Source organism: Lissotriton helveticus, chromosome 12 (genome assembly GCF_964261635.1).
Source record: "Lissotriton helveticus chromosome 12, aLisHel1.1, whole genome shotgun sequence".
NCBI classification, from domain to species: Eukaryota; Metazoa; Chordata; class Amphibia; order Caudata; family Salamandridae; genus Lissotriton; species Lissotriton helveticus.
This window is the reverse complement of record NC_136073.1, coordinates 847,133,756-847,159,525: the sequence shown is the minus strand read 5'-3', so window position 1 is coordinate 847,159,525 and position 25,770 is coordinate 847,133,756. Positions and strand designations below refer to the sequence as shown.

The window sequence follows — 25,770 nt, the reverse complement described above, 5'->3', positions numbered from 1 at the left end:
CTTCAATGGAGCTCTCAACATTCCAATGTTCTAATACACTGCGTTAGGAGAAAATGCTTCCAAATAAACACGAATAGCCCATAAAATACCAAAGAGTTAAACGTTTCCAGATAAATATGGCAGTCAAGATATTCTGCATTCAACAATATCCCAGAGAGGATTAACAAAGGTGACTTGGAAAGCCACTGTAAATGAGATTTCCTTGCTGTGGAAAAAGTAAGGAAACAGCTTAAGGTAATTAACGTGCATGAGGCCTCGCGGCCAGCTGGAAGCTGTCCAAGAGTTCTTAAAGAGATAAGTGCAGTTTTGGCCAGACTACTGTAATTCATTTTGAAAAATCTATTGAATCTGGTACATTTACTCGTGATTTATGTTAAGCGAGTACAGTGCCAATAGAGCAGAATGTTGCAATGTCAGCAATCTACGGCAGCCGGGCCAGAAGTCTTACAGGATGTAGGAACAATGCTTGAGTTTCTTTTTAAGTGAAAGTTGGAGATATCTGGGCTCCACAACATGGTGCTGCATCTCAACTGAGCAATAGTTCCATCACTGAATTCTCAGTGCTCTAATGAAGTCTTATGTCCAACGGGCTTGAGGAAGAATCCTACAATTGGTTGTTCCTCCATTTGTAATCACTGTTCTATGCCGTGTTTTGTTGGTTAAAAGATTTCATTACTTCTGTCAATGAGAATAAATTGATTAGAAAGTTCTTTTGCTGTAGGTATGGGTTCTCAGGTGATACTTTTTAAGGGTTAATGATTTAGGGGATTGGACGTCTGCGGTTAGAGATGTGGGGGTGAGGTTGGTGACCCAGAGTTGTGTGAGGGTGTTAATGTGAGAATTGTTTGGGGTCAGGGTAGTGGGATAGGGTAGTTGGGTAAGGAGTTAGGGAAGTAATGAATCGGAGGTGAAGCATTAGGGTAGGTGGATGGTGTTGCTTTGGTGTGGTAGCAGGCGTAGGGATTTGAGAGCCTGTGGCGAGGTTCCAGAAGTGTGTTGTGGTTATGAGAGTGGGTAAAAAGGATAAGAGGTAAGTTTGACAACAGCTAAGGGGTCTGGTTTGGGATGGACAGATGTGCAGTGGTTGTGTCTGACATTAAAGAAAACTGACACACTCTGCTTTTTGAACATTACAAAGATGAGTTTGATGTACAAACAAATGTATGAGCAGCGATTTAGGGAAGATATAGATATATATATATATATATATATATATATATATATATATCAACCAATGCATCTTCAACCGAATATGTACCTGCAAAGGCAGCACTCAGCAGTTGCTGATCCTTGACTGCCAATCAATAGTTCATTTCCAAAATCCTCAGTACGGAATAGGACCACACTACTAAAGAAAGATATTAATGGGATTTAATGAAAAACACAATTACATTCTCCGCAGTCCCAACGCCTTTCAACACTGTTATTCATAACATACCAGAACAGAGGGGAATTTAACTGCATCTTTAATTAAAGCTCATATTTAACCTCCTTACAAGGGCAGACGTATTCCTTATTGAGAATTTTAGAACTGCCATGTTTTTATTAAGTTTTTGATTATTAGTTCATTTAGATAGCACTTTTATTCAGTTTGTGGGTCATACCTTATGTTTACAGATATAAAACCATATGACTTCTGAAGTAGCTACCCACCACCAGCTAGCAAAATTATATTTCTTACAAAGGAGTTTAATTGTATTTTAAATAAGGATATAATCGGAGAGAGGCTGCCAGAAGGCGGAATTGGATTCTGCAGTTTTGAAACAAATAAAAAAAAAGGTGTGCAAATCCAGAGGTAGCAGCTGGTTTGGACTCAAGTGATTGATCCGGTTAAGAATTGATGTAGAATGTATGAAGAAAATCAATGATTCAAACAAACATGAAATATTTCCCCATTGTTGTAGATGTATCAACACCAGACGTAAGCAAGGGCACAGTGTATTAGACATCTTGAAAGACTTAGAAATCTCACTGCGCAGTATTCCACCATCCCTACCCTCTCTCTGCATTTCAACACAGCTTGTGCTACAGGAACAAGTTCTGTGCGCCCTGAGTCCCCAGCTCTGAGCACCTTTAATAATTCACCAGCTCAAGCCTCTGAATTATTGACAAGTGCCACGCTTTACTCAGTGTTTCCCTTACGGCGGCCTCGGACACAGGGAGGTGGGAAGGAAAGCCGGCTGTATCGCTGGGTGGGTTAGTGCCCCGACAAGACTTCTGGAAGGTGGCTCCAATGAAATATGCATGAGCGGAGTCTGTATAAACTCCCGAAACATGAGAATGTCTTCCTGACCACTGTCCCTAGAGATGGACGGCGGAAGTAGTTAAGTTAACAACTATGGTATTTTTAAGAGAGCGGATTGGCCATGATTTTGAAGTTTACCTCAGCCAGGCTGTCGAAGTATACATACTCCTTCAAGGAAACCAAAGGGTCAATTTGTTTAAATCCCTAATGAAGAAAAAATAATTGTTCAGAGTCTGATAGACATGATACTTACAAAAGCTGTCGTGGCAGACTCATGTGGACTCGGAGCTCATTGGAAAAGGTTCTTATTAAAAGCTCCCATTTTGGAAGCATCCATTTTTACAGAGGTTTTGGTTCCAACCAGCCAATGGTCAGAGACACTTGTTTCTTTCTCGGGTAGGAAATGGCAGCTCATGATCACTCAGTCTACTGTAGAAATGGAAGATAATGTTTCTGTTGACTGGTACAACGAATGAATACCAGCTTACATGAGTAGTAGAATGACACCCTAGGATAAAGCATCTGCTTGCCGAAATCTGTAACCTAAAGAACAGTTACAAATGCCGGCATACATTGCAGCCTAACTTCAATACAGTTGTGACCAATAGTTTGTCAATGATCACACCCATTGCTTTTGCTAGTAGATAACTTATATTATTGTGTATGCTATGCAACTTGTAAATATTGTGATTAGAAACCACTTCAAACTGAGCTTGTGACTGAACCCTAAGCATTTTGTCCTATGTAAAAATGGTTACAAACCTCTGGTGAGCAACATAACAAACAAAATTCAGTTGCTTGTGCCAAGCAGGGTTGTCTGAGCCTTGTAGAAATGATGTTGTATTTCTCCATGTTTAAGGAGTAAGCCGCACAATATCTTCTAATCCAGGTTAGAACATGACGCCTGCCCATCTGCCTGCCAGGGCCACAGTGGGAAGCATTGTGATGACCTAGAAAGAATTGAGTGTTAGCTGTCAGTACTGTATGTGGGGCACCACAGTTGTTCTAACCAGTTATAACGATAGCATGTGTTCGTGAGAAATCGAAGTATTGAATTGTTCTGGCTGACTGTTTTTTATGTTTACTGGTTGTACTCAAGGTAGGCTAATTTACCTGTTTGTGTGCGCAGCTACAGGGAGGAAGAAGATGGCATGTCGCGAGCTAAGGCCAACTGGCTGCGGGCGTTCAACAAGGTTCGAATGCAGCTTCAAGAGGTAAGTGCTGTTCTGTGAGATCCTCCTGGCCCAGGACAGTTCAATCACCTATAAGTCATTGATTGAAGTGATATGCATCAGACGTCGGCCTAATGGGAATACAGGTGTGTCGGGTCCAAGAAATGGTTGAGCAAGTGTCCCATTGCAACACATCCACTACAAAATACTTTCCGAATACAAAAGCACAGTCAATATACACCTTATTTAGTTGCTGAAGCAAAGCATGATCTTTGCAAAAAAGAATAGGTATCATGCTCTCTTGTTCCAGCAAGTAAGATCAAGAAGCAGATTTAACTAGGCAGGGACTTCACAGCGCCGAAGAGCCTATGGGAATGATTACCATTTGTCAATGGAGCTGGCATGCCGTTAGCTCAGAGAACCTCCACAGCATGATTTGGACTGCCAAGTGGATATGTTGTTGGAGAATACTTGTTTTGTTTTTGGAGGTGTAGTGGTGGGGTGGAACACAAGCACAATGTTAGGTCCATGGCGGTGATACTGTGTTTAAGGGGTGCAAATTGGAATACACAGTTTAAAGAATAAAGGGTTTCGGAACTCATAACTTCTGCAGTGCCTATGATAGTGGGCTCAGATTTTAGAGATTCTAAGGCGGGGAAAGCCTGAGACACTAGAGATGGATGTGACACTTGCTGTAATGTTTGCAGTAGTTGGTTCTGGAGGTGAATGACCTTGAGTGGGCACCAGGTGGTTCAGCAATGAAGTCTTGCATATGATGCTTGATTTCCTATGCCCACCTGCTCAGCTCCTCTTCATGCTTCCAAGGAAACCAGGATGTGTGTGGGCCTGTGTGTCGCTGCCAAAACAATGCAATAGAATAGAATAGAGCATGACATGTGCTCTCCTCATTCCCTAACATCACTCTGCATTGTTAAATTGTGCAATGCTTTTCGTGCAGTGCTCATGAACTTACAATACGTTGCAAGTCCACATCACTGCACAGAACTGCCTAACAGAAACAGATGCAAGGATGTGAATAGCTCCCCCTTGCCCTTAGCACAGGTCCCTGCTCGCAAAACACCATCATGTTTTTTTTTTATTTCATCCATTTTTGGCTTTTATCATTCATGCTGTTCAGTTTTATTTCCTCCTTCTTATCATTTGGCTGCATTATGGTTTGCTCCCATCGCTTTAATTTGTCACCCAATGGCTTTTCTTTTCAGTTGCTCACAGTTCTCGTTTTGCATTTCCGTGACCTCCTTTTCCTGCCTGCGACGGGTGGCAACAATGTGGCCAGGTATGTGGGTGTGCAGAGAAACATTACCAGGGGGTGGGAGGTATAAGAGTGGATCAGCAAAACGCTTAGGAGACAAATGAAACTAGGAGTCAATTGTGCTCCCTCCAAGTAAACAAAGCTTGCCAGATCCATTATATATCAAATGGAGATGTTGCAGTACAAATCCTAAACTCCATTTAAATGTATTTGGCAAGCTATTAATGTGAAAGACATGAGTTGCTCTGTGTTTCATATTGCCCACAATTTGGGTTTGTCCCTGAAAAATGTATGGTGGAATTTGCTAACGAAAACATTGCTTTCAATGAAATTATCTCTAACCCTGCTTCAATATGGCAGTCACCTTGGAATGGATTCTGTTTACATTTACTGCCATAGAAACTAAACTGGAACACCTGCAAATCAGTTATTTCACTGGCACAGAAATTCAGGTAACATTCCACTTTACACATGTTGTTCAAAATTCAGTCCGTCTAATTGAGATTACGAAGGATGCACATCATTACATTTTAAAGTATTTTCCTATCTAATTGGCAATTATTGAGACCTTTATGACCAGGATATTTATGAGGAACATCATGGAGAGATCCCTTTCTTCCCCACTGCACAAATTGACAAGTTGTGTTTTTATCAGGACAAAGTGTCAAAGTTATAAACCCTGACTAAAACGTGTTAGATGAATGTCCACAAAAAAGGGATCAGTGCCAATTACCTGTCTGACAGTCATATTAAATTATTAAATGACTCTGAAAATGCATACATCTAAACTCACCCATATATGGAGAGGCTCACCTGCCGTGAAATCGCCCCCCGAAAAGTCATTTGCTCTCGCTAGACTTCATTGGTATCACCAGCCCTGTAACCTTTCTCATCCCAAACACTGCATCACCTCCATTTTCCTCAACACATGCCACAGACAAAAGAATTAAACCTTACATGGAAACTCAATAGGTTGCTAGTTAACTAAGATGTGCAATAAACGTCTATTTGTGTGTAAAATAATTAGAGACATTTGATAGAAGCCTAAAGGTCATTTCGCCACACGAATTATCATATCAAACATTTGTATGTTATATGTTGACCAAATTTATAGGTTCCTAAAACTGTTGAACCTAAAGGTTCTGTCAAAGTGTGACACAAGGCTACTGTGTGCCTATAGAAAAAGAAGCCTGTGACATATAGAATTCCAAAATAGCCACCATGCCCATTTATTGCTAGGATGGGCTTTATTTTTCAACATTCACAATCCTGACAATTATATAACTGGAAGACTGCCACCACGCCTACATTTTTTAGGGAGAAGCTCAGTTATCGAACAATAAGCCATTCTGCTGCTGATAGAATTCCAAGATTACCATTGTATACACATGTTTTTAAATGGGCTAGTTATAGAAAAAGAACTAAGGCAGTCACCTGTATAATTCACAGATGGCTACTGTCTGCACATCATTCTGGAATGGGTCATGTTATGGAAAAACAAACAATACTCTCAAAAAAGACTTCTGCGATTGCCACCACTTTTCCTTGGCCAAGAAGAGATGCCAAAAGAGTTGAAACACAAGTGTCAAAGACAATATCCCAATATGGCAGCTGTGCTTTGTGTGGCTGGTATGGTTTCAGCATAATCCTGGCTCACACTTTATAGAACTTCTTGGCCAATCCTGTAAAAATGATTTAATTGATGAGTGTTTAGAAATAAACCATAACTGGAGGGATCAGATAGCCTAGTAAAGCTATGGCACCCATGCCTTCCTTGTTGTTTTGTTGACATATGTTTAGAAAAGACCAAACAATTCGGTATATCTATTGAGCATTTGCTACTTACAATCCATTCCAGAGACCCTTAATCTATATTTAATCAATGGAAGCAGATTTAAGTGTATCAAATAAACTTGGAACTGAACTTTCAACTTGTTCTTCCTCATAGTCTAGTTATACATCTAAACCTGCTACCCTTCTCAGTGTGGACTTTACTAATCGAGGTTGATGTCTTACTGCGCAAGAAAAAGTACTCCTCTTACAGAAGCCAGCTGAGTAATGGAATCCATGCAGAATGCAGCTATGTTCAACATGGCACTCGTGGAGTCCAGTTAGAGGGCTCCAAAACAGTCCGGGAGCATTTTGAATTTGCATGGTCCCAGAGTGTAGTATCTTGTAGCTTTTCTTAGCGTAGTCCTTTTACAAGGCATTGGGGCCCCCAGCAAGATTAAGAAGTAGGGTTAATATGTTAGGAAAAGCAAAGCTTCAAGTAATCTTAGAAGCCCCTGTGTGCTTGTTGCCCCAAAATAAACGGGTATAATGATCTAGCACAACATATCAGGGATCCCATTATTACTGTCCTAGGACCATCTCCCTACTTATTCATTTAATATCTGTCTGCTGACCTTTGGGGTCTTGGGCATACACCTGCATCTTCTGGATTACACCACTGCAAAGAGAATATTTACCACACCCGCAAACACATGGACACGATTGACATCCTGCACACCTCCAAACCAATGTAGACATCCACAATTACCATGCCATTGCCAATCAGCCACCATTGCTAACCTCCTACAATGCAAGATGTTTTCAAGGTACAATATGCGAGTGAGACCAAACCTGCATTGCACGCCAGGCTACACCTACCTGTTAGACCTGTGCATGTATGCAGGAGTGGGCAGCACCTTTGAAGCATCCTCATTTTTGTTTTGAGATTGAACTTTTTTAAAGAGACACAACTACATTTAATGGGGATTTAAGAATTTTGAAATGGCTCAACTTAAAATAAAAGATCAAATCAAATGGAAGTTAGGGTACTGTGCATTCTAAATATCTGTAACCATGACGACCACGGCTAATCCAGTTCTTGGATGTTTGCAATTATTAAACTCTGAAAGAATGCAGCTGAATTGTGGGTTAGGCTTTTGGTTATGGCATCTGTGTATTCTGTATCAATGTAATCAGGTGCACATTCACCCACAAGTTAGCTAACATGTGAATATTAAAAGGTGTCAGACTGGGAAAATTGGCTATATTGAGATGTAGGTTAATGACATTGGATTTGGGGACTTGTTCTGTAATCACACAAATTCCCTTCTGCTTGAAAACACAGACGTGTTGCAGCACATTGCATGGTTTCTCTAGTATCCACTACACATAGCTAACAACCCTGCACCATAAATCATTTTCTGCATATGAAATCTGAACATGAAGCATCTATGTGCCCTACACCTTAGAAAATGGCCAGAACAATGTAGAACACATTTCTAGTGACAAGGATCAATACTGATCTTACTGGGACTGCAAATTTCTACTAGAAGCTGTTACATCGGAAGAAGTGACCTTTGGGTTTTATTTCATATCTGTACCCATGTTGTCAAGTGGACAACATATATTGTCATGTGAAACGTTCAAATCTATTGAAGAACATTTATCATAACATTAAGAGTCTCTTTTTCAAGGCATGGCCCAAGTGTCCAAACCATACAGAGTACACTACACATTAAATCCCAAAAACCAGGGTCTTCTCAGATGTCTGAGCAGATATGCTGGTGGGCTTTCTGCAACTTTGAAGGAACGCAAGGCCTCTGCGCATGGATATGTGGGTTATTTTAGTGATGTTATGAACAGTAGTCTTGCATGTATTTTGTGTTGGTGGTTGCAGGTGGCGGTCACCAGCATTATTAAGTTACAGAAATCGGAGAACAAAGGAGGAAGAGAAAGACAGGAAAAATGTAACAAAGAGACAAAGAAAGGAAGAAAAAGTATGACAAGAGTGAAATAAAGAGATAGATGGGGAGGGGTGGAAGAAAGATGCATGAGGTGGAATCAACACTATGCAGCCTCGATATTCATGAGCTAAAGAGACCGGAAGTGTGGGGTGTTGGACGATAGAGGCGTGAGGTGGAATCAAGACCAGGCAGCCTGGGTATTCATGAGATAAAGAGACAGGAAGTGTAGGGGCGGAAGAAAGAGGCGTGAGGTGGAATCAAGACCAGGCAGCCTGGGTATTCATGAGATAAAGAGACAGGAAGTGTAGGGGGTGGAAGAAAGAGGCGTGAGGTGGAATCAAGACCAGGCAGCCTCGGTATTCATGAGATAAAGAGACAGGAAGTGTAGGGTGGAGGAAGAAAGAGGCGTGAGGTGGTATCAAGAGGAGTCAGCCTCTGTGTTCATGAGATAGAGATAGGAAGTGTAGGGCAATGGAAGAAAGAGGCATGAAATGGCATTAAGTCTAGGCAACCTAGGTATTCGTGAGATAAAGAGACAGGAAGTGTGGAAAGGTGGAAGTAAGAAGCCTGAGATGGACCCAAGACTAGGCAGTCTTGGTATTCGAGCAGTTAAGGCATTCCGCAGCACAGGCACCATCCTCTCACGGCCATCTCTGAATGGATGGCTGATAATTGTTTACAACTGATTTTCTCCAAATCTGAGGTTCTCCTAGTGGGCAAAGACACTCATATGTGGGGCAGTCAATGGTGGCCCTTGGCATACCCCCTCAACCTAAATCGGTGGTCAAGAACCTGAGAATTCTGGTGGATGGAGCCCTCTCATTTGAGGGGCACGCCAAGGCAGTGGCGGGTACCTGCTTTGACTTGCTACGTGGCATAAAGCAGATTTTTGGACTGTTTGATGCACATACTCGACATCTGATTGTTCAGTCCATCATCCTGTCAAGGTTAGACTACTGTAACGGGTTGCTCCTCAGCGTCAACAAGTCAGCGCCAACAAGTCAGTGACCAAAAGGCTTCAACGGGCACAAAATGCTTCCGCCTGCGCTCTCTTTGCAGTTCCAAAAATTGCCATGTCTCAGACATTCTTTGCCGACTCCACTGATTACCTATAGAGCAGAGAGTTTACTTTAAAGCTCTCTGCCCTACCTATGAGATCCTCTATGGCCTTTGTCCTCACATCTTAAGTGATATGTGCTTCCGGTACATTCCTGCACAGGCCTTGCGCTTTGCACCTGGTCCGAATACCTCGGGTGCGCAGGGCAAGAACAGGTGGCCGTTCATTTAGGGCAATGACACCGGCCCTGTGGAACGCCATGCCCCTCACCGCAAGCAGCACGTCTGACCACTGGATCTTTAGGAAAATGGTCAAGACATGGTTATTCTCCAATCAGTAGCCTCCTGGATACCCGCTCTGCTAGACATAGCACTGGGATGCCCTGTTGCTAGGGTAGCCTTGCGTTCTATAAATTCATTAACATAACATATATGTATTTAATCTCCTTTGATGTGACAATCGGTGAGCTATACAGTGTGAAGCAGTAGGCAGACGAAGATCAGGGTAAAACCAGAATCCAAGTATAGTCTCTGGGCTAATATAGGGAGAACACTTCTAGACTGGTTGGCCCTCTATTTTCTTTTCTTCTCTCAGTTTCTGTTAGCAGCAGTGCTCTTTGGTCTTCTTGTTACTCAGGTCTTCCTTAATCCGCCACATCCCAGGCGATACCAGTTCTCTGCACCAGTGTCTGATATCTGAGGTTCACAATTAATTGGCAGGCACTTATGACACAACTCAACAATTCAAATATAAGTTGTCATTAGGACATGTTGTTAGAGGAGGTAGGGAAAGCGTTATCTTTAAATCCAGAATCATGTACGAGTGACTAAAAGTGCCAGAATTTCATAGGGTACTACGATACACGTTGAGAACAGTATGCACATCAATATATACTAACACTAAACTGTCTGTTCTTCCAGGCCCGTGGAGAAGGCGAGTCCAAATCCATGTGGTTTAAAGGCGGGTAAGTACATGTTTACTGAGGACTGTTAAGATGGTACGAAATGAGCAACAGACTTGAGGTCAGTGGCACCGTGCACATCTGTGGACCCCTGTGCCATGAAGGGATAAGTCACTCTGACCGTTTGTAACCTCTGCACCTGTGTGTTGTCACACTTTAGTATTTTCAGATCTAAGAATTAAGTCTAAATATCCCAAATGAAATGTGAAGATAGTTAAACACTGTTTTGTCCAGCTGCAATGCTTTGGGCATGCATGCAAGCGGCCTACAAGTTGGTGAAATGTTCTGTGGTCCTGTTCAGAAGGTAGGGTACTGTTTTGTCAAATTCACTGTGACTTTACATAGATGTGCAAGCAATGTCTCACGTGTTTATAGTCGAACTTGAAAGATCGTGTTGCACTGCATTAAATGCATGGCACCATCTGGAAATATCCTGAATGGCCGCGTACATTGTGGAGGAACCCTCTAGAGAACAGGCAGTCCAGTTAGTCTTCATGTATCGTCAACGGTTGGCGAAATGAGGGTGCTGTTCCATTAAATAAATTATAGTCCACTGTGATGCCATTGTCAGTGTACTGCAACCCCTCTTAGGGGCATAATTGCTGAATTAAATGCAAAGCAGTTCAATAGGGAAATCTGAATATTATCTCATTAAATGTGTGGAAGTCCTAATGAAAAGAACCATTACTGTCCCATGAAGTCCATTATTCTTTACTTTAAACATGTCAGTGCTTTACTTTTACATTTACTGTAGTTCTCAGCGGGTCCACCATGCATTGCATGGAGACCACGGGTAGGAAAAATCTGCGAATAAGGGCCCGCCCTAAATAGGGCAGGCCATTCACCAGTGAGATGTGGCAGCCCTGTTTCAGATAGTCTGCTGGGTGAAAAGTTTCCGAAGGTGCAGCCGATGAGACTCAGTCATCCGAAACCTGGTGATTCCACCATCTTTAAATGGTGCAGGAGCTCTGCTCCCACAAACCCTAAATGCCCCCTCCAGGGTGGAAGAACTAATCGGTCACTCAGTAACATGCTTTGTACTCTGACAGTAACATCTGTGTTCTTTCTTTCTTTCTTTCTTTTTTTCTTTTTTCATCGTTCTTCATCATTTTCTCTTTCTTTCCCGCTCTTTCTCTCTCGTTCCCTCCTGCATCCCTTCCAGGACGGCTGGTGGTCTCATCATCATTGACAGCATGCCTGACATCCGGAAGAGAAAGCCGATCCCTCTCGTGAGCGACCTGGTGAGGACCCATTCACGCACTTGTGCCCTTGTCTTTAACCTCATCCTTGGTTCACATGGTAAAAGGGGTGGGGGGGGGGGGAAATCTATGTGAATTTTCTATTTGTGTTCTCAAGGGACAGCAAAATTGTGGGTAGGGAGGGGTCGCCAAAGTACAAATAAAAGCAGTCGGGAGGAAGACCAAAATCATCAGGGGATTTGTGCTTTAGACCTAAAAGTCAATTAAAATGTGACAGACCTCTGTCCAATGGATTGGGGTGGCATAGAGATCACCTCCATCACCTAAGTTGCATCCAAACTACCGGTCTTCGAATGTGAGACCTAAAAGCACCAGTCTCTTTGGTAGCATAGCAAAAATGTCAACATTTCTGCAGGTTTTTCTTCAGAAATGACATAACTAATGTCCATCATGTGCTGGGTCTTTTCTCCTGGAAAATGGTAGGTTATTTAAGGACATTTCCTATCTGCAAGCACCATGGTGTACCTAACAGTCCTACAAAAGAAAAAACGCCATTGTACATAGCATCGGAGGGTCTTCTTGGGGTTCACATCTGCATAGGTACTGTGGAAGGACTGAAGCACCGAGCCTCTGCTTTACCCAATAAAAGAAAAGTTATATATAACTAAAGCGTCAGCGTGGGCATTTCTCCCAAGCTCGGCAAATCTTTTTGTTACTTCCGCACCTTCCCTATAACAGATCAGCACATTTGAAATCTGCTAGATTTCCCACAGGCACCTAGAAATATGCAAATGTGGATGCAACGTTCTGTTCTACTTGCTCCCCTATGCAGTTTGAAGGAACTAAAAAAAAAATAGAAGCCTGGGAGGCGGTAAGAGAAGGGTCGTGCAGTGGATATTTTCAGTCCATCTTTGCAACCTTCTCCGTCATGCATATTCAATTGCAAAACAAATTAGAGTGTAGCTGATCAGAACATCTACCAAAATATGGTAGATGTTCGGATCATCGTATTCGACTGCTAGTGACATCAATGCACTCTTAGAGTAGACTACCTACTAATCTGTGGTGATTTCCCTCCATCTATTCAACACCAGATAAGGCCCTCTGTCTTTAAAAATAAAACATTGCATTACTCCTGCTTATTTTGTAAAAACCTATTCTTAGGCTAACAAATAGTGTCCTGTACCAGATCCTATTTTGGCAAGTTGGGTTCTTGAAAGAATGACATTTTTTAAAGGGATAAAATTATCATGTGTCGTAGTTTTCTGCTTCGCTGAATAATTTCAAAGTCATTTCAAAGATCCTTCACAATTGTGTATTTGCTAGTGGTGGTTTTGACATATGGCGATTGCTGCTCAAAGTTTAACAATGTTTTCTATTATTCCCTGCATTCCATTACAAAAAAAGGCCATGGTAAGTTTTCTCTCTCTTCATAGTATTATGTGGGTTTAGCAATGTGTGCCATGAAGGTGTTTATGCTAAAGTACAACACACTTGCCATGAAAGAAGTTAACAAGAAGACACAGATAGGGGCAATTAATTGTATAGGACCTTGGGTATCACATGAAAAGAAGTGAACCAGCATTTCAGTGAATGTTTTTTTGAACAGAAGAAATGTACTTTAAGAGGGCCCTGGGTAGACCCACAGGCGTAATTGTGCCAGGATCACAAGGGGAAAAACTGGATATCTACAAAAGTTGTGTGTCAAAAGTCGACAAAAATAATGGCAGGCTGGTCCTCAAGACATACAATTCACAGGCTGCTGAAGCTGCCATTTCCCAGTGGAGAGGGATTGCATACTCTTTGCAGACAGTCCTGTTCTGTCTGGCAGCTAACGAGTATCAATAAGGAATGCTCAAACAGGTACTAATACGACTGGAGCAAGCCGCAAAGGTCACGCATAGAACTGGACATGCTCTAGCACTAACTAATACCAGTCAAGCATACTCTGGTAGTCAGCCATGCCACTGGAGCATGCGCCAGCCCCCACTGATGCCACACAATTGCACTGTTGCAGTCCCACTTAAACCTGGTGCACCTGCACCATCAACAGAAGCATGCTGCAGCAGGAACACACACCTCGGTATCATGCACGAGTAGACATCCAGGCCACAGTTGCATGTTCCTGCAGGCACCAGTCCAGTGGAGAATGCTTTAGCAGGCAGCACAATACATTTAGCATGATGCCTCAGACACCAGTACCATTCAAAGACGTTGGTGTAACACAAATCTGCCCTCAAAGACAGAAACTGGCCATAAGGGAATGGATTTTACCAGAGTTTAAGTGCAACTGTTATGAGAAAAAGAGCACAGGTCAGCATAGCCTTCAGTACAGGGATTTTGTGCATAAAGTGCAGCAGAACATAGAGCCTTTCTAATATTTTTGGAGTGAGACTTCTGGAAGCTTTTGCAGCATTCCATCCCACGGGTGTCCAATGCTGTTGGTGGGGCCAGATTTACAGAGTAGATACTGGGTATGTAAATGGTTTTAATTTTGATTCATTGGTCCTGATTCACGAAGGGCCTCTGCACTCGTGGTGGAAGCCCTGCAGTCGTGGGGGCGTTTCCTGACTCAGATGGAATCTCCTCAATGAATCTCATTGTGGAGATTCTGTCCTGAGTGCGGAAAGACCCCCCCTCCCCACATCTGTGGGGCGTCCTCCACGAGTGTGAAGGCCCTTTGTGAGTCAGGTTCACTGTCTGTAATTATATCCTATGTGTTTCTGGAAATGTGGCACAAAACCAACATCAGACCCTCTGCCCTAAACTATTTCTAACTGAGAGAAGCGCATCAGTCCACTCATCAAGAGAGGTGGATAGATGAATGAACACCATTATCTTACTACACCCTCAATGGCTGGTCCTCTTGGCCAAAGTATGGAAGCCGTCTCAGTGACTCACCAAACATGGGATCCGCCAAGTATACCACTGTGTGGGTCGCTTCTCTTTCCGTGTCAGCTCTGCCAGACCCACAATGAAGTGAGTGTAGTGTGCCACGAATATTCTGTACAAGTGATTTACCGTCAAACCAAACTCGGTAAAGAATTCAGTGGCCTTGGCTGCAGCAAAATACCAGGTCCTAATTGGATGTATATAAACTTCAAAGGGGATGTGGTTTGTTTCAACGAGGTGGAACATTATAAATGTGTTTTAAACCTTAGCTGGAGAAAAGTGCTCTTTGAGGTAGTGTCTTTGCAAAAGCATTTCTTTTATTTTTGAATGCAATGCATTGTGGCGTGACCACTGACCCTTATTATAGTAAACGTGAGAATTAATTGGGTCTCGGGAGCAGGGGAGGCAAAGCCTTCTTGCTAATGAAAGAAATCTACTAATCACAGGCTTGCCCTGGGTTAATTTGTAACCAGAGACGAGGTTCAGTCCATTGAAGGTCCGAACGCTCAGCACGATTAATATGCACCAGGTGAGCTACTAAGCCAATAGGGACCCAAACATAAAGATCAGCATTTTATTTATGTTTTGGAGACAGAGGGGCCTTGGCTAATGAGGTTGATGATTTTCGGACAATCAGAGGCCAAAGAACCCAGATTTTCCAACATAAAGTGGTGCTTGTGTGGAATAAAACTGAACGTTAGATCTCAAAATTAGGGATTAGTATTTCACATTTGGTGTATCCGTCAGGTGGTATCAACTTTCTGGGAATTTTGATCCAAAGTAAAGAATCCTTTGGGGGTATAAAGTTACTGGTGAAAATGTAATTTCTGGATTTCACACGCTTGACATTCGCTCTTCAGAACATGCATATCATGCACATTTTAATGTTCAACGTGATCCTCTGGTTGCAGGAGGGACTTCAAGGGTATCAGGATAAAGGAAGGACTTCACGGGTAGATTCATAGCCTAGAAAATTATTTACTATTCATTACTGACCATTCATTTTGGTTATATTGATGAATTTGGATTTGCCTTTTTGTTCCAATTATCCTGTTCCTCTTCCTTAACCTACCCTGTATTTTTTTAGGTAACATTTATAATACAAAACATTGTCAATTGTCGAACTGTTGTATTCCCCCCCAAATGCCTTTGAGATTTATCAGACAGATGTTTTGAAATATTTAGAATGTTGTTAGTATCAGGCAATCTGTCAGCCTTGCTAGCAGCTCTTTTTCACCAATTAACTTAGACCCACATTATCTATAGTCCAGCTCATCCTGAAGCTACTAATACTGTGTAAAAATATAATTGTTTATTGCAGTCATTGGTCCAATCGAGGAAAGCCGGGATCACCTCAGCACTAGCATCCAGTACCTTAAACAACGAAGAGCTGGTAAGTCACCCTGTCTTCCCCTTCGCTTCTCCCTGCTCCAGTCTGCATGGCGCCCTGCGGCAGAGGGAAGACCATTACAGGCAAGGCCAGAGAGACACTTGATGGCTCCACCACTCCAGTCCCCATTGTACCCGTACCCAGTGGCCAGGAGCAAGAAAGGAGGAATTCATGCCAGTCAGACCCTTTAGCATTTTCTCAATGCACCATCATGCAGCAGATTGTGGGTGGGTGGATTGCGAGAGGCAAAGTCTGGTAGAACCTCTAGGGCTCTATCCTGCCTACGGCTGGTATTTGGAAGAGTAAGGGGCTGGGACAGGAATACCCTCTGGTGATCTACCACTCTAGTCTCCAGCTTGCTCCCAGCCAGCAGCATGGAGGGAGTATGGGGCAGGCCAGGGAGAATCCACCTAAGCATGGATAGCGTGTTCTTCATGCTCACTGCTTGGCATATCCTGTGCACAGGACCAGAGCTGATTCCTTGTTCAACTATCTTCAGCGTGCAAGAGGTCGGACACGTACCTCGTAAGTTGCACTCTGCAGCAATATGTGCCTGTTTTCTTCATTTGAAACTCTCATCCTGTGTCCTTGCTCTTCCTGCAATTTAATGATGGGGGAATGTGTACTTGTAGGAGGCAGACATTTTAGGGGGAAAAGAAAAATGGTGGGACAAGTGCAGTGTTTAGATAAATGTACATTGTAACAGCTAATGACCTCTCTGCCTCTCTCATGCACATTTTATGCCCCTTAGAAAAACCATGTTTACAAGAAGACCCTTCAAGCCTTAATATACCCAATTTCCTGCACAACCCCGCACAACTTTGAGGTGTGGACAGCCACAACGCCCACCTACTGCTACGAGTGTGAAGGGCTGCTCTGGGGGATTGCCCGGCAGGGTATGCGTTGCACAGAGTGTGGGGTGAAGTGCCACGAAAAGTGCCAGGATCTCCTTAATGCCGACTGCCTACAGAGTGAGTAGGTTGGGCTGTGTCAGCCTCTTCTGGGCAACTGTTCAGCAGCATACCTGACATTCTTTCTTTCTAGCTTCCATTCGGTTTCTCATATAATTGATTTCAATGTTTACTTCTTTTTCATTCCTTTTCGCTTTAATTTGTTTCTTTGTTGCTTTATTTTTCTTTCTGGCTTTGTTTCCCTCTCTGAATCAATTTCTTTTTTTCTTTCTCTCATTCTTGTTCCTTCATTCTTTCTTTCATTCCCTGACTCATTGTTTACTCTTTCTTTTTCATTCATTCATTCTTTCTTGTCTCTGTTCATCTCTGTCTCCCACTTGTGATTTCTTTCCTTTTCTGTTGTTGTGCATTTCTATTTGCTTCTTTCCCCATCAACCTACGGAATTATTGGCCTGCAATCCGACTCCTAGTCCATGGCACTCTGATACCGTACACATTTCCATAATGTTGAATTCTTGACTTCTAAGGATACTACTGCGGGTGGAATGAAAAGTAAAGTTAAGAGCACCTTTCTGGTTTCAAGGCACAAAGAATGCCTAGAAATTAGCCCAAGTACCAGGAACTATCCTGCTGATATATTTGCAAACACTGTAAAGGCTAATTCCTTTCTATGAGTTTGCCTGGTAGAGGGTTATTGGAAGGGTACATGCGCCAGAAACATTTTCACACCCTGCATATAGGGGATTCTCCAGAGCTGGGATACTTTATTGCTTTAAGATGTGTTCCTTACTTACTTTCAACCATTCAACTGCTGGTCCTGCTAATGCTCATCTCCTATTGGTTCTCTGTGAAGGAGCGGCAGAGAAGAGCTCCAAGCATGGGGCCGAAGATCGTACCCAGAACATCATTATGGTGCTGAAGGACCGCATGAAGATCCGAGAACGCAACAAGCCAGAGATCTTCGAGCTGATCCAAGAGGTGTTCGGAGTCTTAAAAGCCACCCACGCTCAGCAGATCAAGGCTGTGAAGCAGAGTGTCCTTGATGGCACCTCCAAATGGTCGGCCAAGATCAGCATAACAGGTAGGCATTGACAGGCTCTTCGTCGCATGTTGACACTGCGCAACCCCTTAGTATGCAAGCTCTTTATCTCCAGCATATGTGAAGCATCCAACACGGTGTTTCAGGCACAGGTGTCATGAGGCCAATTCACTACGCTATGCCTCCTGCATTTTTCAGTATCCATGGCTTACTGGGAAATCTACGCCTTTCGTTATTGGACCAGTCCAGTCCTAGAATGGGACCCTCCCATTTTGACTACCTTTGCGTATAAATTGATTGCTTTATTTTATTGAAAAAATTAAGCGGATCTGTTGGCTTTGGTAAGCATTTGACCATGAATCATTTCCGTTGATGTGAACATGTGAATGTGTGTTAGCAAGTGAAAGGCGTATTCATCTCAGAATACAGTGAGTGACTACTAATACCTAGGTTGTTAATGCCCAGCAGCAGCCATCTTGCACATGATGTTTTAGTGTGTAATGTCAGCAGTGGAAAGGTCACCACATATTGTAAGGTCCTATCTGGGTTGAGTGTCCACTCTGTGGACCAACCGCCTCTTTGTGCAAGTTTTTGGCACTTTATATTTTCAGATGTGTACGTCAGTGTAAAGCTGTGTGTTGTATGTAATCCCATTTGTATATTGCAGTTGTATGTGCCCAGGGCCTCCAAGCCAAGGATAAAACTGGCTCCAGCGATCCCTATGTTACTGTCCAGGTGGGAAAGACGAAAAAAAGGACGAAAACCATCTACGGAAACCTGAATCCGGTGTGGGAGGAGAACTTCCATTTGTAAGTGACATGCCAGAATTGTCTATTTCGCTTCCACAAAGCTCACCCATCTGAATCTATAAAGACACCTTCATGAGTGAAAGGCTCCTGTGATGAACAGTACTTTCTGCATGAAGTGAACTCTAAGATGCTGTGCCTATAATGTTCATCATGAAGGCATTGTGAGCCCAAGGTGTACCTGTGAGTCGGCTGGTTTGCTGTTACCAGCGTTTCTAGACTGGAACTGGGGGTGTCTGCACATTATATGTTGACTGATGACCTGATTGATTAAAATGTCTCTAAATACCCAACTTATGAAAAGGCCACTTTCAAAAACATGTATTGGGTTTCTTGTCCAGTTTATTTTTAAGGTCCATTAAGCTTTTTATCCTGTCTCATGGCTTGAGTCACACTTCTAACAGTGATCATTATTTTGGCTAATAAATTGGCTGAACGATGACCCATAAGTAATGGTCAGCTAGGGTAGATGTATTTGGCCATGTAACAAATAGGACAGTCCTCCAATGGTTCTGCCCTTCATAGAGTTCCAGCTGGTAGTTCAGGTTTCCTCGTATCTTGGAGTAATATAAAGGTGGGTAGTAACCGGACATCAGGCAAAATCGTTCTAGAGGTCAGCCATGGTGTTTCACCAGCAAGGCTGCATGTAATCATTTGGACTGTCTATTTTGGGCACAGGCACCACTGTCCACCTGGTTTTCTCATCTGTGCTTCTCAAATATGCACAAATGACCAAAATGTGCTGGGTGCAAACTCCCTGGTGTCAGGCATTTTTTATTTTCCAAAGGGAAACTTGCATAGTGCCAATTGATCCTCCAAGCAGCCATGGCATGGCAGACCTGAAGGTGCTGGGATTACTTTAGGCCAAGGCAGCACCAACAATTTGAAATGAGAGCCACTTTTAAGGAAAAAGAATAGCTTACTCTGTGGTGAACTTAAGCTATTGAGTGCCAGCTGGAACCCGGCTGGCAGAATTGTTGCCTGAACCATAGCCGCCTTGTAGCCTTGTCAGCCAGTTAAACTCTCAAATGGCGGCTTTCACCTGTTCAGGATCCATCCTTCCACAAATCATTGATAAAACAGTCACCTCTGTTTAATATCAACATTGCAACTGCTCTAGATATAGTGGGTTTAAGTGACCATCACCAAAGGCAGAGTGGGCCCCAAGATATCCGCAACTGAAGATACTGAGCATGCCGTAGCCTTAAGATGATCTCTGCTCAAGGCACAATGAGCCTAGGATGGTCATCACTTAATGCACAATTAGTGTAAGATAGTGATTCTCAAGACAAGAGGAGCCTGAATTGTTCATTCCTCACTGCATGTGGAGCCTACAGTGTTCATCCCTATGGCATGGCACGCCTAAGGTGGTCACCCTTTTCGGCATGATGAGCTAATAGGTTAATTATCAATGCACAGTTAACCTAATGTTGTCACTCCATAAGACATGGTGTTATGTTATGTTGATTTGTATAGCGCACTAATCACATGAGAGGGTATCCAGGCGCTTGGGTAAGGTGTTTCGGGTGTGGTTCCAAGGTGTTTATATATGGAGAGCCAGGTCTTCAGCTTCTTGCAGAACTTGAAAGTAAGGAGGAGGCTCTGATTTGCTGAGGGAAGTCTTTCCAAGTTTTGGGTGCAATCTAGGAGAATGAAGGACCTCCAGTTTTGCTTCTGTGGATGCGGGAGTGTGTGTGAGTAAGAGTGAGACAGCACATAGTGTCTAGTGGGTTGGTGAATGTGTAAGCGGCTGTTCAGGTATTCTGGTTCTGTGTTATGTAGGGCTTTGTATGTGTGTGAGAGAAGTTTGAATCGGCTGCACTTGGGAATGGGAAGCCAACGAAGCTTCCTGAGGTGCAGTGTAATATGGTGGTGGCGCAGGAGGTCGAGTATGAGTCTTACTGCAGTGTTCTGGATGGTTTGGAGTCTTTGTAGGAGTTGTTTGGAGTATCCGGTGTAGAGAGTGTTGCTGTAGTTCAGCCTGCTTATGATTAATGTTTGTGTGACAGTCCGTCTGGTGTTCTAAGGCAACCATTTGAAGATCTTTCGCAGCATGCATTGGATGTGCAGGGCTCGACAAATCCACTCGACCGCTCACATTTGCGAGGTAAATTTTATGAGGTCGAGCTATTTTTAGGTCCTACTCGCCCTTTCTGGCGAGTAGGAAAACATACTAACTTTTGTCCTCCGTCTTTGAAAACGAAGCAAATGTGACAAGATAACAAGATTTAAAGGCCTTTTTATGGCTCACAAAGCAAATGAGCAATAAAGATGCCTTTAAATCTTGTTATCTTGTCACATTTGCTCCGCTTTCAGAGACGGAGGTCAAGTAGGTTACTGTTAGGTCGAGGAGATTTTTCAAGGTACAAGGCCACCACTACATGCAAAAAAATTGTGGATGCGAAGACCATGGGCTGTCCAAGATGGCCTCCCCGTTTCACCACCAGAGGCCTCGGAGTCCACTGTGCGTTGGTTAACAGTGCAAAAACCCCAAATGAGATAAATAAATAGATTGCACTATACGCCTAATGCAGACACTGCTTAGAATATGGCCAGTCTAAGACAATATAAATTATATAATGACAGGGGGATCCTAAGATGGTCGCTGTCCACACACAGCACGATGGATGAAGTCTTATCTGAAAGTTATGCATTGTAACCCTCTGCTGAGGGCTGTTCCGGTTGTTATTGGTCCTGAACCAGAGTTATAGGGGGCAAGGGGCAATAATGAGGGAGAGGGTCTTTAACAACCGATATAGCCTGAGGCGGAAGAACTGTAAGTCTATTATAACAATCCTCCTGCTAAGGGTAGAATGTTGTAAATTAAAAAGGGAGAAACATGAAGACAATCATTGGAATGTTGAAGCTCCAATCTTATACCAGCCATTCTAAGCCCGGAGCTATTCCGTTGTCTTCATTGGAGCTCTCAACATTCCAGTGTTCTAATTGTGCTTAACCCCTTCCACGCTCATGACGAGCTGGGCTCGTCATGAAGTAGCCTCCTCGCACGCTCATGACGAGCCCAGCTCGTCATGTTGTGTGGGATTTCCGATTTCTCAGCACAGCAGGGGAATATGCTGAGCAGCCAAGTGGTTAAATGACTCGTACGTAAAGGATCAGAAATAGGAAGTGAAAATGACAAATCTTTTTTTAATTTCCTCAGTGAGTGCCATAACTCCTCCGATCGGATCAAGGTTCGGGTGTGGGATGAAGACGATGACATCAAGTCCCGTGTCAAGCAGAGGTTCAAGCGCGAATCTGATGACTTCTTGGGTCAAACCATCATTGAGGTTCGAACACTGAGCGGAGAGATGGATGTCTGGTACAATTTGGGTAATTATCAAAATATGGACATTGCAAATATTATTCACCCCTCCAGCCAGAGCATAGCATAAAATGGTCTACATGGATTCCTAAATAGAAACACACCCCAAGTGGGAATATTTTAACACCCCAAGGTAGATATATGTTCAGCTAGCACTAACTCCTGTTTACCATCTCCATTGGCGATGCAAGTAATAATACCCGAAGCTCTACAGCAACACAGAGTCCTTCCCCTACTGCACTATCCCTTTAAAAGGCATAACCTGCCATGAATAGATAAGCCCCTCTCAGTAGCATGGGTCGGTTAGTACTCAAAGCTCCCCAGACTCATCCATCAGAAGTATTGCCAAAACTGTACTCAAATAGTATCATCTCTCCAGCGTCATGCCTTAAATAGTGCTTTTGTACCCAAAGCCACGTTGTAGTGGTAATACTAGGCATGAACTATCCTGACATGGTGCTGCCAATGTAGTCCTTCCTTTAGGGCAGCAGTGCTTCAACTCTATTCACAGGCCCCTTAAGCATGGTTGGAGCACTACGCTAGAGCTGCCGAAGTAGTATTCTACTTGCTGTTCTGAAGATTGCTGATGAAATGTCAATAATAGCTCAGGGAGAGCATCAAGACCAGAATTCACAAACACAGCTTGAGTTGTTTAAAGAATATTCAAATGCCCACAGTGGACTGATAGGAACATATCAGTAGCAAGAGTGTTTACAACACTATGGAAATCTCTGCTGCAAGAGGGCTGAACATTTCATGAAAAGGTATCTCTGCTGCAAGGGTCATCCTAGTCTCTCTCCGGGGCTACTTGGAAGGTACAATCCGACCTCCACAAGACATACTCCCAATCTCAAGTAAATGTGGTGGAAGTTACCTTTATTTGCTTGTAACAGCAGCTCAAAGGATGCAACTGCATGTGAAGACATGGAATGGAAAGATACTTTTAGTCCATCAGCAGAGGGGTAGGGCACGCCACCTGCCCCCAGAGACGGCCATACGTTTGACACTGCAGGTGCTCCAGGAGAGCTTATGAATTGATCTGGACAGCCATGTAGGAGAGCTTATAGCACATGGTACCTGCATCCTGATGGGACTTGTAGTATGTTTACTACAGCTCTAAGTGGATCTTATGGAAGCGATCTGCTGGAAGGATGCGGACAGTTTCCTGTTGGAGCAGTGATATTTATACTGCATGTCGGAAGTAAATCTGATGTAAGTATACAAACAATGAATGGAAGAGCTACAGGAAGGGTAGAAGGATCCTGAAAGCTGTTCAGAATCTGTCACATAATAGGTTTACCATTCCTTTAGAGAGTTCATTGAGCAATGTCCACAGAAGAACAGCGTGAGTGTTACTACAAGTCCACTGAAGAGCGTATGACATGATACTACCATTTCCCTGGGAGAGTTCCTTGAACAAGAAGTTGCTTCAAGTCCACGGTGCTGCTCTTAGTTAAATACAACTAGATTGCTAACTGTTTAACGAGTGGGATCTCACGCTATTTTCATACTTGAACTTATTCACGTTTTTTGGTTATATATAGAAAAGGGGTTTGAATGCACACACACCAAACTCTGTGCAATCTATTGTAAAGCGCTCTGAAATCCTTCGGGATCTTGTTCGTGCTATATAAAACTTTATAAATTAGTAAATAAGAATACAAGTTCTCTATAATAGCTCATCTCACATACTACCAGCCACTGGAGAGCTGCAGGTGAAAAAGAGCGAGCCTTGGAGGAGAACTGAGAACTGAGAAAAACACCACACCAACCCTTGGGCAAAACGTCTGTAGGAAAATACAAGTCACTGGAAGTTCTACTGAATGGATACTGTTCACTCCAAATGACTAAAAGGATATAACTCCTCTCCTAGAACAGCTGATAAAAACGTACGTTCTGTCTCCAGAGGCAAATGATGAAAGGATACAACCACCTATTTTGGATAGCTGATAAGTTATATAACAATTCCCTGGAAGGCATCAACAAGATATTTCTAGCCCCCTGGAAGAGCTTATGAACAGATCCCACCAGTCCCTTGGCAGAGATGATGATACAACCATCTCACAGAAAAAAACAAGAAATGTGTGGTCCCCTGGGATCACGATGAAAGGATACAACCAGTCCTGTGAGTGAGCTGATAAATATAACTCCTGGGAAGTCTTCTCAAAAAGATACTACCAGGCCTATTGAAGAGCTTACGAAAGAATACTGCCAGTCCCATGAAAGAGATGATTCAATGTTACAACCATCTACCTGTAAAAACCTCCCACCTTTTCAACCGACGCCAGTTTGTTCACATGGTTACCTCCCTCTCCTGTCATCTTCTACGTGGAGCTGATTGGCGCTATACTCACTCATAACAGCATCAATATTCACCAATATGCCATTGGCACACAATCCTACTTGAATGTCTCCTCTGCTTCATACATCCAGTGCCTCACAAGCTGCCGGCGCATCCTCCAGACCTGGATGTCTAGCTCTTATCTGAAGCTCAGCCAAGACATTATTTGTGATGAACAACAATCCAGAAACAATACAAACCTGGATCAATGAAATGAACCTTCACGGCGTTGAACCCCAGCTTTCACCAAATGCCAGTCACTTTGATTGACCCTGGACACCAGCCTCTAACTCAAGGAACACTTTGCCAAAGAAAAAAACAAAAATTGCCTGGTAAAAGTTCTCTCTGCTGAAAAAGTGAAAGTGTTTCTATCAGAAATCAGCTTCAGAGCTGCTGTTTAAGCCTATGTTGCTCCCATACTCTTGTATCTGGATGGTGTTAATACCCTGCTCCGTGGCCTCCCAAAGTTGACACTGGCACCAGTTAAGGGCATCCTACCCGCAGCAGCACATTTTATCCAGGGCCCGAAGAATTGTGATCACATCACCCCCATCCTAATGGAACTCCATTGACTCCCATTGCTGTCTTGCCCCATCTTCAAAATCAGCGGCATCATTTAAGAAGCCATCACAACCAGCACCCCTGCTTATCTTGCAGACGAACTCACTATTTCCGGGGATCCTTGGCACACTTGCAGCCAGGTCACCATCAGTCTGTAAAGAAGGGTAAAAATGAAAAAACGAGACAGCAGGCGTTTTCCATCTATGCACCCAGGAAACAACATCCCGTTTCCATCAGGAACGCCCCAATGCTGCTTCAATTTGGGAAAGAGCTACATGACAATAGATTATCCATCCACAACCCAGCAACCTCTTATCACTTGCTGACTTTAGGCTGATCTTTGAGCTTGTACAGCGTTTCGCTACCTCTAAGATAGATTTGCGCAGCAGAAATTCTACATACTTGCATTTCTATGTATATACATGAAAGAATGCTACCAGTCCCCTTGTAGAGTTGATTCAAAGACACTAACGCAGCCAAGAGTGAAGCCATAAAAGAAAACATACTATCTGCCCGTTGAGAGAAGATTGAAGGATGCTACAGTGCCATGCATGACTACGTTAGATTATATACAAGTCCCTCTGGAAAATACAATGAAATTATGCTACCAGTCACTGGGAGTAAGGATGGAAGGACTCTACTAGTCCCATGAGCAAATTCGTGAAAGATGACTTCCATTCCCCTTCAAAAAGGGGATGAAAGGATAATACCAGTCCTACAGGAAAGATTATGCAAATACACTACCTGCGCTCTGGCAGACGGGATTAAAGAGCACTATCTGTCCCATGAGAGCGCTCCTGGCATTAAGGCCAAAGCCCTCTGGGGAGGCTGAGGAACAGATACTACCGGTCCCTTGATGGTGAA

General features: G+C 43.2%; 1 protein-coding gene across 1 annotated transcript in view; it reads left to right on the top strand.

The window, feature by feature from the left end:
- The window catches only part of UNC13A (unc-13 homolog A), a 173,247-nt gene that overhangs the window by 44,225 nt on the left and 103,252 nt on the right, over positions 1-25,770 (top strand). Inside the window, exons 10-17 of the mRNA XM_078671634.1 lie at positions 3,375-3,459; positions 10,402-10,445; positions 11,605-11,683; positions 15,855-15,926; positions 16,675-16,894; positions 17,688-17,915; positions 18,541-18,682; positions 21,843-22,012. Coding sequence (XP_078527760.1) covers positions 3,375-3,459; positions 10,402-10,445; positions 11,605-11,683; positions 15,855-15,926; positions 16,675-16,894; positions 17,688-17,915; positions 18,541-18,682; positions 21,843-22,012 — 1,040 coding nt within the window. The remainder of the gene's footprint in view (positions 1-3,374; positions 3,460-10,401; positions 10,446-11,604; positions 11,684-15,854; positions 15,927-16,674; positions 16,895-17,687; positions 17,916-18,540; positions 18,683-21,842; positions 22,013-25,770) is intronic.